The 13,748-nt window shown below is 39.3% G+C and overlaps 1 protein-coding gene across 2 annotated transcripts in view; it reads right to left on the bottom strand.

Moving 5' to 3' along the window:
• Positions 1-13,748, bottom strand: part of DHX35 (DEAH-box helicase 35) — a 46,995-nt gene that overhangs the window by 16,435 nt on the left and 16,812 nt on the right. For both annotated transcript variants that reach the window (XM_066624084.1, XM_066624085.1), the window contains exons 10-15: positions 11,002-11,098; positions 9,683-9,841; positions 8,204-8,414; positions 5,932-6,056; positions 3,583-3,637; positions 531-626 (exon numbers count right to left, since the gene is read on the bottom strand). In XM_066624084.1, coding sequence (XP_066480181.1) covers positions 531-626; positions 3,583-3,637; positions 5,932-6,056; positions 8,204-8,414; positions 9,683-9,841; positions 11,002-11,098 — 743 coding nt within the window. The remainder of the gene's footprint in view (positions 1-530; positions 627-3,582; positions 3,638-5,931; positions 6,057-8,203; positions 8,415-9,682; positions 9,842-11,001; positions 11,099-13,748) is intronic.

Below are 13,748 nucleotides of genomic sequence, written 5' to 3'. Positions count from 1 at the left end.
TTTTTATAACTCTCTCTCTCTACACACACACGCACACACACTGCACTGAATTCCAGAGCTAGAAGTAATATTTCAGTGAAGGTGAGGAACTACAGCAGGAAGAGCGGCCTGAAAATGCGCACACCCAGAATACAACGCACAGTCCTTTAGATCCCAGCTTCAGACAACAAATACTGTAACACTGCATGCCTATGCATGTCTACTCAGAAGTAAGTCTCACCATGTTCAATGGGACTTGCGTCTAGGTAAGTGCATATAGAATTGCAGCATAAAACAGCTCTCTTAGACGGCCTTTGAGCCTGTGATAACTAGGAGAGCAAAATCAATCCATTATGCCGGCGAAACCAGTTTAAGATTGTCGTGCTAAAACTTGAATACGAGGTTTCCTGCCTTGCTTTCTCTCCTCCTATTCTTGTTAACCCAAATGTCTGTATAAGTATAGAAAATAATTCTTTTATGTGACCAAAGCACAGGGTAGTTAACAATATACAAGCTGAATGCTGGACAATGTGCACTTTCTTTGGAATTACCTGATTCTAGGAGCATCTTTGCAAACATTGGATTCAAAGGGAACTCTGCTATTCTAATTCCAAGAGGTTCTGTGAGACGACAGTATTTATCAAGCCCTGTAGGAAGAAAAGCAGCAACTCAGAACCTAAATACTGATGAGGTGTATGACTGTTCTGCACAGTCAGATGGCTGGTACATCTAGTTCACGATTATCTATGCCAGTGGTCCAACCTTTTTTGTGCCATAACCCCAAAAAATAGATGAAGTATGAGACTGGGGACCACTGTCAATCCACACACCCCCCCCCCAGGGTGGGATCTGCCCATCCTGCCCCCATCACCACCCACCCCCGTAACACCCTGCCAGCAGTGTTCACTGCAACCAAATAGTCTTATTAGAGCAGAAAAAGTTACCATGAAACCTGGCACTAGTGAAAGCTATCTTAGCACAACTGCCAAGAACCTGAGCAGGACTAGGATATGATCTCCTGGTACCTAAAGGGATACAGATGCCTCCCCCTTTATCTGGTGGTGCTCTAGTCTAGTAGTCTTCAACATTTTCATTCCCATAAGTTGCTGCAACTCCACAACAACTTTGCAACCCCATTGGGGTCCCAACCCCAAGGTTGAGTAACACTGATCTATGCTGATTGGCAATCAAAGTTCCAGACTGCGGTTTCCCCCAGCCCTACTTGGAGATGCCAGGGATTGAACCCGTATATTCTGCATATAAAGCAGGTGCTCCATTACTAAGCTGTGGTCCTACCTTCCACACATGTCATAAAATATTTCAAAATAACTTAATTGTACAGATATTGTAAGTGTAGATCTCTCCAGAGACTTGAACTAAGATTCCAGCTAAAATGTATTCTGGGCATTTGTTCATTGCCTGAGTCATCATATCCTGAAACTAAAATGCAGAAAAATGACAGAAGTGGTCAGCCTCTGACCAAATAATTAGAACCTGGGATAAACCATTTTGCAACACACAAGATGGCTTTTATGAGCATTCCATAACCTGCTTATTATCTTTTTATTTAATGTGCTATGTAAACCACTTTGTGACCTCTTTTGGAAAAGTGGTATATAATTTTTTATAACAATAGTGCAACTGAATATTAAAACCCTGGCTCTAGGGCAGAGGTGCCCAAACACCTGACCAGGGGACATCTGTGGCCCTCTGGGACCCCCAATCCGGCCTGCAGGGAGCCCCCAGTCTCCAATGAGCTTCTGGCCCTCTGAAAAATTGCTGGAACCTACACTGGTCTCAGCATGAGAATGACTGTTTGACCTCTTGCGTGAGCTGCGGGCTCCCTCAACTGCTTGCTGTTCCACATTGTGAAGCAGCAAAGGAAAGGCCGGCCTTCTTTGTGCAAGACCTTTTATAGGCCTTGAGTTACTGTGAGACGTTCATTTATTCATATAAGTTTCATCTCTAATATGTTCACTTATGGAAATTTATGTAAATTTATTCAAATTTTAAATGTAAATGAATTCTTTTTTTCTTGGCCCCTGACACAGTGTCAGAGAGATAATGTGGCCCTCCCGCCAAAAAGTTTGGACACCCCTGCTCTATGGCAATCAAACCACAGGTACATCACGAAGCAGGCTGCTGTCTATCAATACTTTCAGTCACATCTACAGGCAGTGCAGATATACTTCTGTGTTGTTGGCATGTTTCACATGAAATGCATATACAACCGCACACTTACTGAAGGTTTTATCAATATGCACGTCCTTCAAATAGATGTGACAGCAACCCAAAATTTTACTTTTTTATATTTTAGTAAAAATGAGAGGATTCTGGTGAGTACTCCTCATCTCTAAGAACTGTTTTTATTTCCTATAATTCTCAATTACTTAAATAAACACATTTATTCATATGTTCACTCTTGAGAAGAAATCATAAAAACTATCAGTAGTTTGCCATGCACATGTTTCTCACACACAACTGCACGTAAACCAATTAGGATTGCCATCACAGGAGCAACATGTGAAAGTAACAACCTAAAATATTTCCTTTGCTTTTCAAGACATTTTTCTGTAGGATCATCATAAATCTTTAAATCAAATGCAATGTCTCCGAGGAACCCCAAATCTCAAAGTATTAAATAAAGGTATTCTTAATAAGATGCTAACAATAAAAATCTCCCATTACATTTAAGTTTTGCTTTTTTATCTTCTTTTTTTTGGGGGGGGGGGGGTTAAATCTAAAAGGTTCACTTATAGAACTTAAGAGCATTGCTGGCAACATTCCACCATTCAACTGGAAAATATTATGGTAATCAGCAGAGAGGTTTCCATCTCTCCACTCTCCACAGTTTTGTCCAAGAGTGTAAGACAGTTTGGACCAAAAAAAAAATAATAATCAAAAGAGCTCTCTGGGGATTTTAATCTCCCTGAGTACTACACATGACAACAATTATGCCACTGTATGATAAGAAGGTAACCCAAGAGTCAAGCTACTGTGAGAGAATATAACCATCAGTTCTTCTTTTTAAGTCCTTGTAGTAAGGATTGCTGAAATGTCTGTTACGTAACTCTGAACACTTAAAAAGTGTTGCTGTATATAGGTGTGGGATTTAGACACATGCCTAGGTTTCTCATCGGTTTGTCTCCAAATACTCTGTAGGAAACACTACCATTGGGGTTACACCAGACACCACATACAGAAACTGTTTCTTAAAACTGGATAGGTTTATATATTGTTGACACTGACAGTAGTAGCTTTCCATGGTTTCAGATAGGAATTTTTGCTCTTCCTTAGAGTTACCAGAAACAGAACCTGGAACCTTCTGCATGCAAAGCAGATACTCTTCCACTGCGCTAATCCATATCCTTGAATCTGGCACTTACACAAACAAGAAATACTGGTAGTACTCCATGCTCAAGTGATACATGATTTACTTCATATAATTTTTGGGCTACAAGAAAAAGATTCTAGTTACGTACAGTGATGTCTGTAATTAATACTTTGTCTGCACAAACATCTGGGGAATTTGCTTTGCAAAGACAACCATTGAGATGTTGCCGTCTTACATCTTTACAGTAATTAATGAAAAAATAATCTTACCTCCTAATGCATAAAGCAGCTCTAATGCTTGCACCATTGACTGGGCAGGTGGTGGCTAGGAAGAAACATAAAACACTTTGCTTTGTGTAGAGAGGTGTGCATAAGACATTTCATGGTCAAAACATTTTAAACATTGCTTTTCTCAGTATAGGACTCAGCCAACAAGTTTCCTACCAAACCGAACACTCCTCAACAACCATGCATGGTGATGCACTAGGAACATAATACCAACTGGTTTTTTTACCTGCCTGGGGCTGCCAGATGGTGATGGTGGGGGTCTACAATATATGGTTGTGGAGTGATTTCAATTTAGTGGGTAAAATTTAGTGGGTTCAATTTAGTGGGTAAAATGTTGCACAAACCTGTCTCAGGATTTAGTTTTAAATGAGAAGCACTTAATTTAGCTTCTCTTCTTACAGTTGCACCTCTACCTGTTGAATGACAGACCAATTCTAATAAAGTTAGAAATTTTTCCTCAAGGAGTTAAACTCATTGTGCAGAACCCCCTCCGAAATGGTCCAGAATAGTCTTCTGAAGGCAGAAAGACAAAGAACTACAAACTCTATAATTTCCTGGCACTGTGAGCTCCTTGACAGCTCTTTCTTATTTGGATAATCCAAATTTTTTACAAAGTCTACTAAATTCCAGGTTCCTGCACTAAAAATTTAGAACTCCACTACTAGAGTTCTCGTAGTCTCCACTACTACTAATGGAATAAATGATTACACTATGCTAGGTTTATAATGCTTTGCTTCTTTACACATGGCAGCTAGTGGTTACACAGGGGAGAATGGAAGAAGTCTTGCAAAATCTGGAGCTGTGCCCTCAAATATTTTTCCCAGGTATTAGAGGGGTAGGAATCTCAAAAGTCTGGCGTTAAGAGACACTGACCTTGCAAAGGAATGCACAGTAGGGACAAAGAAGTGCAAAATAAAATTTTAGTCCATACGCTGCCAATGCTAGCATGTAAGGGCAAGTTCAAATGCATCTGCAGAGGCAACCCCTCCAACATCACTTTAGACAGCAGACTCCAACAAATCTCTCAGTCACACACTCACCCATGCCCCCAGAATCTTGCATACTGCACAACCTAGTGACCATATACTTTCTACTAGATATGATCAACACAGTTGCAACAGCTCCCAGATTGAAGCTGCAAACACAGAATACCCCCATTTCTTCAGCTCTGAGCATTCTGGACTTGTCCTACTGTGTTCTGATTAGTCATAACTTCTGTGGGAGATACACAGACACACCCTGCAGTGTCATGGAACATACGTATAAACATAACATAGGAAAGCTCTGCTAGATCAGGTCGAAGACTCATCAACTTTGGCATCCTCTTTTCCACAGTGGTCCATCAGTTGCCTCTTAGATGTCAACAGGTAGGAGAGAAAGGCATGCTTTTCTCCCATCACTAGTTCCCTGCAACTGGTACTCAGAGGCATATTGCCACAGAACCTAGTGGAAGCACATAGCCATCATGATTAACAGCCATTGAGAGACATGTTGTCCATGAGGCTTCATCGCCTGCTATGGAAGATAGGAAGAGTGTCAACGCAGCTATTTGTGAATTACATTTTTCGAAGGAAACATGAAGGCTGAAAGAACGTCATTCTAATATAAACATTTATCGTTACCAGAATTTGGCAGAAGTTTTTTTCACAGATTAGAGTTCATATTCTGCATGCTGCAGTGTGCTGGCAGCCATACAGATCCCTAGGCACTACAATCCTGCTAATAATGGTATTGGCCATTAACTAAACATGAAAGAATTTATGAAGTCTAGTTATATATCTTTTCCTGAATCTTGAGGGGAAAAGATTAAAAGGCTTTTATCAAAATGGATGCTTTCTTTTGGAGATGTGCCTGAGAAAGAAGTGTATTTGCTTATTTAGACTATGAAACCTCTCTTGTTCAAATCTTCAGTTCATTCTAAATATGCAACAGTGACCTTGCAATTAACTTGGTATCCATCAAATTTTATTTCCTGGGAAACAGAGCAGCAGTTACTAGATGGTGAATCACTTTGGATGGTCTGCAAAGTAACCACCATCTTCACAGATTGCGCAGGTCACCCAATTCTGTCTCACTCTCTGTTCTGATCTTTTCAATCCACAGACTTTTAGCATCCTTGTTGCCAAAAGGAACAATGAGGCCCACAAAAACCCAATCCTTATAAATAAAATGTCAACCAATATTTATTGCTCTGGTACACATCAGAATGGTATGAACATATTTTGCGTGAGCACAGGTAAAAAAAGAGTAGACTTCCTTGTTATTATGTGTCCCATGCTTAAGCTTTGTCAAAATCTAACAAGTTGAAAAGTTAACAAATCTGATACGTACAGAGAGGAAGGGAAACCGAAGCACATTATCAATTCCTAAGGCCTTGAGCTGCAAAATGACTGGTGCCAGGTTACTGCGCTGCATCTCAGGAATGGTGGACTGTGGTAACTTCTCAAAGTCTTCCTCTGTGGTAAGGGCAAAGTTCTTTTAGGTCAGATCTCAAATGCCAATCTAATAAGCTGACTATTATAAGATTCCAGACTCAGAGAAAAACAATAAGATCAAACCTAAGGCATGCCAACTATTAAAAATGCTCAGTCTGCAATCTAGCTATATAAGATAACTGATAATGATCTACCACAGTCTGCAATGAGAAAATCAACATCCAAGAGGCAATTTTACAGACGATTTGGGTGGGGAGCTTCTCCCACAACTGCAAAAGCTAGTTGTGCCTTACTGAATATTCCAGAGCACAGAGACTGCAAAGAGGAAAGGGGCCTAATCAGGACTAAGTGAAAGTGCCTTGCTAACGGAATGTGGGCCTGATAGAAGACACATTTTAAGGGTCAAAATACACATTATTTTTAGTGCACAGTTTGGCCCTGTGTCTTTGGTTTAAAAAAAAAAAGCAGCTGCAACAGGAGGCAATTCCAATTGGAACCACAGGATGTGGTAAAGGGGCATTTAACCCTTTCATTCATTTGTTTGTTAAAAATGTATAATCAACTTTTCCTAAGCTCAAAGTGGCAAACTATTTATCTGGGAGATTTTTCTCAGACTATGAAAAAGCCTCCCAGGATGGTTCACATTAATTAAAATATACAAGTACATGAAACCATAAAATATTTACTACTACTACGCCTCCTCACAGGACCATTGGTGTGTCTATGGTCACTGTGAGGGCTGTGAGGCACAATCCCAAGATTTCAAGCATTAAAACACCAATCAACATGATCATATACTGAGAACAGAACCCATTCATTACAATGGAGTGATTTAAAAGCTAGAACAAGATCAAAGATTAAAAGTCAGTTGATCTAACAGCTAAACTACACTTTGTGTCAAATGCATGGTTTGAATTTGCAATTTTTAAAAGCTAAATTACAGCTCTGGATGGTGACCAGAATCAGGACCGTAGTGCATATTTAACCTAAACCTTTAATTTAATATTTAATGTTTAACCTAAACCTTTAATTTAAAGGCAGTTGAATTGCACCTATAAACACTGCTTTTAGCCCAATAATACATTTAGCTCATTATACATTTTTTACAAATCAATGACTGAACAAAGTGGATTAAGTAGAGCAGTGCAGATGTTTATGCCTCAACAGAATTGTTCTACAGGTGCCTTATGATTCTAGTTTTAAGATGAACATTGGATGCTCCACACATCCTTCCTAAGCTACCTACATATATTTAAAAATTTTCGGTATAAACGTGAGAGGTATGAACTTGGTCTTTAAAATATTTGTTTCTTTTTTAAAAACCTTATCAAGATCTTTTTTTTTAAAAGCTTGCTTTAGGTGCCATGTATCTGAATTACTGCTACAAGACAACATCAGTGTCTACACCAACTACACCAGTAAGATCAAAGAATCAACGACCAAGAATAGACTTTACATAACCATGATTCTATACAAAATATCTGGTAGAGGATGACACAATTTAGGCACTGTAGTTAGTTCCTCCACCAACTATTGTGATATGGTATATGCATGGTAAAAATGAGGCTGAAACAAAACAATTCTATCTTGGGGAAATTTTCAGCAATGTCAAGAACCAATCCCCTCTCTCAACAAAGGGAGATGCCTGAAAAAATGTTCACCCATTGCTTTACTCTTCCCTCTCCCTCAATTGGTTTTGTTTGCTCTCAAGTGTCATCAGGATGGATCCAAAGTGCTTGCTGTGCAAGCAGAAAGTGCTTATGCCATTACAAGGTATAATGAAATAAAAAACTTCCAAAAATTCTCTCTCAACCAGCTGCAGCTCACTGCATGCCATCCTCAAATTGTCCCTGACCCTTAGGAGGGGTTGCCTCCCACGTGCTGACAAAAAGCCCCAGTATGAGCAAAACTCTAGGTGTGGTTGTTTGGATCCAAGCCAAAGTCACACAGACAAAACTATGTTTGCTATGTAGCATTTGACATTGTCTCACCATGCAATCTTCAGCTAGTTGGAACTGCCTATGTGATTAACCCAGGAAGTTGTAAAGTATTATTAAATGCATTATAAACACTTTATACGATGGACCATAAATCTTAATTGAATCCAGGACACTGACAGAACTTCGAAGCACGAAAGAGTGACAGCTCCAACTTTAAGCAAACTCCACCTGTGTAAAGTCTGTAGCATTTTCCGGACCGATTCCGACCTGCACGGCCTGCTCTCTGATTGGCTGATGCTTTTGATACAGGGACCACCACAAGACATTCAATGGCTGTTTTTGGATTATAGGCACGGAGCTTCACAAAGCCACAGTCAATCACAAATGAAATGCCACTGATTGTGATGGAGGTTTCTGCAATATTAGTGGCCACTATCACCTATAAGAATGAGAGAAAACCAGTTTACTTTTACAGTTAGCTCAGCTTCAGAAATAACTTGACGTGCAGAAATAATAGATAGGGGGAAAATTAGCTATTTTAATAGGAAAAAGTGTAAGGCAAATAGCAAAAATGCTTGCCTGAAGAGCTGACTTAAAGAAGAATTACACACAACAAACTGTGGCAGTTGCAACAGAGAGTTGATAAAGATGCCTCAGCAGAGTTTAGAAAATCAAGAGTACAGGCAACCACCTGCTGAAGAGATAGGTAAGGAATCACTACAAAAACAACACTGAGAGGCTTTCCAAAAGATCATTCAATCAAATCATGTCCAAGCTGCATTTGAGGGACTGATCCATAAGAGTTTATAGAAAGGCAGTACTATGTAGCAATTCTAAATATGATTGTAAATACTATATATTGATGCAATGTTGTGAACCGGGGAAAGGAACAGAGGCAAAAACCACAGAGGCAAAAACTTACCCATTCAAAATTATTACTAATGTATTATCGTAATTAAATGTTACGAGGACAGATTTATACTCTGGGGTTGAGAAGAAAAACAACAGCTCTGACTTTAATGAATGAGATCAACTACCACAAAAATAAAGCAGAAACAAAAGATTTACAGCTCACAATGTTGTGGAGCAATGCTACCAGAAAGAAGTTAAAGAAGGTAGACATATTGGTATGCATCAATTTTTAGGAGCAAAATGGGCAAGCATAAGCTAAAACTGTATAGCTAGCAAACGAGTGACAAGTTTCTAAGAAATACAAAAATAAACAATCATTTGTGTTCATCAAGCAGCATGTGTAAGCTAACTGTTAAGAGAAGAGGTCCAGCCCTAACTCATGCACAAAGCTCACCACATGAAAATATGGGCAAATAACTTGACATACAAATAACCTGTACAATGTAGGAAGCTAGACAAAAAAAAGATGATGTTTATCCTGCAGAGATATGCCTCTACACAGTAAAAATAACTAAGTGTCTTGTAGCTCCTTAGACACATACCCATTTATTTCAGCATAAGCTTATCTACTAGATACCAACTAGCTGAGGACAACATGTCAAGCATTTGATGAAGTGGACTCTAGTCCACAAAAGCTTATGCTGAAATAAATGTGCTTGTCTTTAAGGAGCTACAAGACTCTTCGCTATTTTGACAGCAACCAAAGGGTATCCCTTCGGAAGTTTTACTGGAGACACTGCCAGAACTTGATACCCTATTAACCTAGATTTAGGTCAATAAATACAGGGACTTTACTTTTCTGACATTGCGAGACACTCTCTCAAATACTTTCATCTGCTCAGAAGCAGGCAACCCAGCATACATAGGGAGAACACGGAGATGTTTCTTCATCCCTGTGCGAGCAAGGATCCGAGCCTCTTCTATCAGCATAGAAGCAACTGTTTCCACTTCCTCCTAGAAAACCATCAAGAAGAATAACAGACCAAAGATATGTTTTAGTTTTAAGATGATATTCTGGAAGTTGAAGCATACTTATAAAACATTTTTCTCTAGGAGCCTTCCCCTCAATATATAAAGATGCAGACAGATCAACCACAACAACATATAAATTTGGTCCAATGCTTTACCATTAACTCTTCCTAGCTTACATTAATGTCAAATTAATGAAAACAAGTCAATGTGGAGAAAACATTTACAAGTTGGCCTTCCATTTTAGATAAGAACAGAGTTTGATTTGGAAAACCTGATGCTTCATCTTCCAGAATCTCTATGTTAAGCTTCCATTTAAACAGAGGCATCATAATGCACTATAACTGGTCTGCATGCCTCTGTATGGATGTGAAACACAGACAAAAAGTAATAACAACTTTACTTTTCTTCCTACAGGCAGTTCTGCACTACCTATTTGGAGATTAGGTTAACTCCAACAAACTTCCAGCCACCACAGTGGCACATATGTGGCAGAACTGTGCCCTTTGTACCTCAATGAAAAAAGTGTGATGCCAGGAAGTGGACAGTTTGCACAGCGGCAAGCCCCTGTAGAGCCATACCATTATTACTGCCCTTTCTCATTCTGCTGCTCTGATTACAACTGAAGGGAAAGTTCAGAAGCACTTGTCATCCCCAAGGTTGGTAAAGCAATAAGTACTGAGTGGAGATTATATCTGAAGGAATCAAAGAATGCTGAATTTGCATACCATCACCATGCAAACAGAGCAGCTCACATAGCAACTTAAAAAGCTTGGCTGAAGTGAAATTTAACTGATCAAACGAATTTAAAGGCAGCTGTTGGAACAAAAGCATACCGGCAGTGAAAAAAATGTGTATGGATGACCACTGGTAGTTTAGTAGCTTCTTAAATCCAAACTACATTGGTATTTTACATTTTGGCATGATTCTAAATGAGAAATACAGTAACCTTACAAAAATATACTTAACTAGTATGGTTTGCTCTCAGATGTGTATACAGGCAAGAAAGACACACACAAATGTCGTATGTAAGCAATGTTTTCAGCTAGACCAAATCAAGAGTTCTTGCATGGAATAAGATGAACATAGTAGCTTACATCAAAGAAACAATTTCAACAGGACAGAAACTTTTCTTTTGTGTCTACCTGGCCAGTTAAAAATGCCAGTATATCCCCATCTCCTTCAGTCTGATGAATTTTCATGACTGTTTCCACAGTTGATTTCACATAATCCGGAACAGGACTGTCGGAAAAAAAAATATACACAAGTCTTAAGTACTAGATGGTGTGAATTCTTTATTACCAGCAGGGGGAAAAAAAGAATAAACAGTTAGCTTTTCATAGATAATTCAGAGAGATCTCATTCTTATCTGATCACAACATTAACAATGTTAATGATTGGCCCTTCCTGAACTCTTCTCAAGTTACTTAGAAGCACTTAATTTGTCTCCTTGAATCACAAATTCTAATTTATATAACACAGGGCTCAACCCTATGTTCGTCTACTCAGAAGTAAGTCCTACTGTGTTCAATGGGGCTTACTCCCAGGAAAGTGTGGATAGGATTGCAACCACAGTATAATTATGAATTTGTGTCACAAAGAAAAAAATGTGTTTAATAAATAAATTGGACATATACTAAAGATTATGTTTAACAGAAAAAAAAACCTCATTTGCACTAGTGTTTGCCTATACAGAACAAAGAATTCTAAAAATATACAGTCGAAATCCTACAGCAGCTTTGGAAATCAAGTCCTTAAAGTTAAACTAAACTATTGGCTAGATCACATACTGAAGTTCATCATTCAATAATGACAGACTCTAAGCAAGTCTATCCAGAAAGAAATATCTCCTTGTTCAATGGGGCTTACTCCCAGCAAAGTATGTGTATGATTAAAACCTAAATCATCTACTGACCTCAAATACATTTTGGATACAACACCACAGATAGAACTCTCACATCCTGAAATAAAATGCTTTCCAATGGAATCAGTTTACACCAGTGTTATTCAAACTGTGAGGCGCAGCTCTTTAGGGAGGCGCCAGGAAGTCAAAGGGGAGGCGTGGGATGTCCTCTCGCAGCAATACAGTCACACCCCTGGGCAGAATACGAGTCTTCTGCCCATCATCTGTGCTTTTTTTAAAGCAGAAGAAACAGGAGTTGCTCAGCTGCTCCCTCCCAGAGTGACTTCAAGAGTGGCTGCTGCCGCCCTGCCCTCTTCTCCCTCCACTCCGAGGCTGCCGTGTTTGCTGCATGTTGTTTCCAAAGCTCTTCGACTCCAACCCCCATCTGGCAAGTACTAAGCATGCTCATTTTGCAGTCCTTGCCTTTGTTGACCATCAGAAAGAAACCCTCCTTGATCCTTGTCTGGTTGGTTCCTAGTTCCCAGCCTGGGATTGTTCTCATCAAAGCGAAATCTCTCTTTTCAACCTCCTCCCTCTTCCACTCCCTCCTTTCAATCTCCAAACCTTCCTGCTTTCCTCCCCCTCCCCAAATAAAACGCTTCCTATTTTACCAGTCACCAGGGGTCTTAAAGTTGCTTCCATGCAGTTGGCAAAGGGGGGGGGGGAGAGACAAGCACACACTTTACTTGGCCATGAGCAGAAAAGGGGTACTGTTTTTAAAGTGATTTATTAAACTTGTTGTTTGACTGAAGAGGAGAGGCTGTATTTTTAAAGTGATGATTCTTGCTATTTGAAGGGAATTCTTATCAGCCATTAATGAAGTGATTGCCAGCCCAACCCTATCCACACTTTCCTGGGAGTAAGCTCCATTGACTCTAATGGGACTTACTTCTGAGTAGACATGCATAGGCTTGAGCTGTGCATCTCCTAGTATAGGAGACAAATCAACTTCCTAACCAAACCCTTATCAACTCTGACATATTTTCATGGTCTATTTTTGTTTACCCCACCAGTTGCTGGAAAAATTTAATTAAATTAAGGGTTCAATCCTATCCAAGGAGAATGGGAGAAATGACTAGTTGGATTGGGGTCCACAGGGGTGTGCATGTTTAATGTTGGTCAGACTGGTTGTTCACAAAGTTCATTTGATAAAACAATTCTATTGGTATGCTTACAAAGTTTAAAAAAACGGGTCTTCCTGGACCAGACAAAATCTACCTACTCCAGCATCCTGTCTCAAACAGTGATCAGCAGCTGATCATTTATAAAGCATGTATATTGCTGTGTATTAATATATTTTTAAGATCTGCATTTAATTAATGATATGATTAATATAATTAATATTAATATAGTTAATATTTCTGGCCACTTCCTGTTTAATGATGTCACTTCCAGCCGTCAGGAACATGATGGAGTCATGGCCAACAGCCACGGGGGTCAAGTTTGAGTACCACTAGTTTACACCAAAAACTGCCAGTTACTGAAATGTTGTACTAAAATAAAGTGCATGTGTGAACCAGCCTTATGTACATGTTAGAAGCAACCTTTTCAGGTGGGCAACTATCCGCCCATTAAGATCTTCTGAGGTAGCAGAATCTTCACCTAACAGATCTCCACCTAGGAGATACTACAGGTGTTTAACATGGGAAGGGGCCTTCTCTGTAGTGGTCCTTCAAACTTGGAATGTGCTACAAGAGGTGTGGGAAGCTCCTACTCATCTTCAGATAGCAGTTTAAATCCTAATTGTTCCACTAGACTTTTGTATAATGATTACTACTAACATAACAATGTTACAGCGTTTTGATAAACTATTATTTGGGGGTCATATTGTTCTTAAGATGTTGTGAGCTGCTCTGAGACTACATGGTAAATGGTAAGACATAAATAACAATTTCTACTTCATAAGTATCAACCAATTACCCTCATTTTCTGCTGAAGATTTCCTCAAGAAGCATGAATTAGCCAGAAAATACTTGTATTTTTAAAAGA

Source organism: Tiliqua scincoides, chromosome 4 (assembly GCF_035046505.1).
Source record: "Tiliqua scincoides isolate rTilSci1 chromosome 4, rTilSci1.hap2, whole genome shotgun sequence".
Taxonomy (NCBI): Eukaryota; Metazoa; Chordata; class Lepidosauria; order Squamata; family Scincidae; genus Tiliqua; species Tiliqua scincoides.
This window is presented reverse-complemented; position numbering and strand designations above follow the sequence as displayed.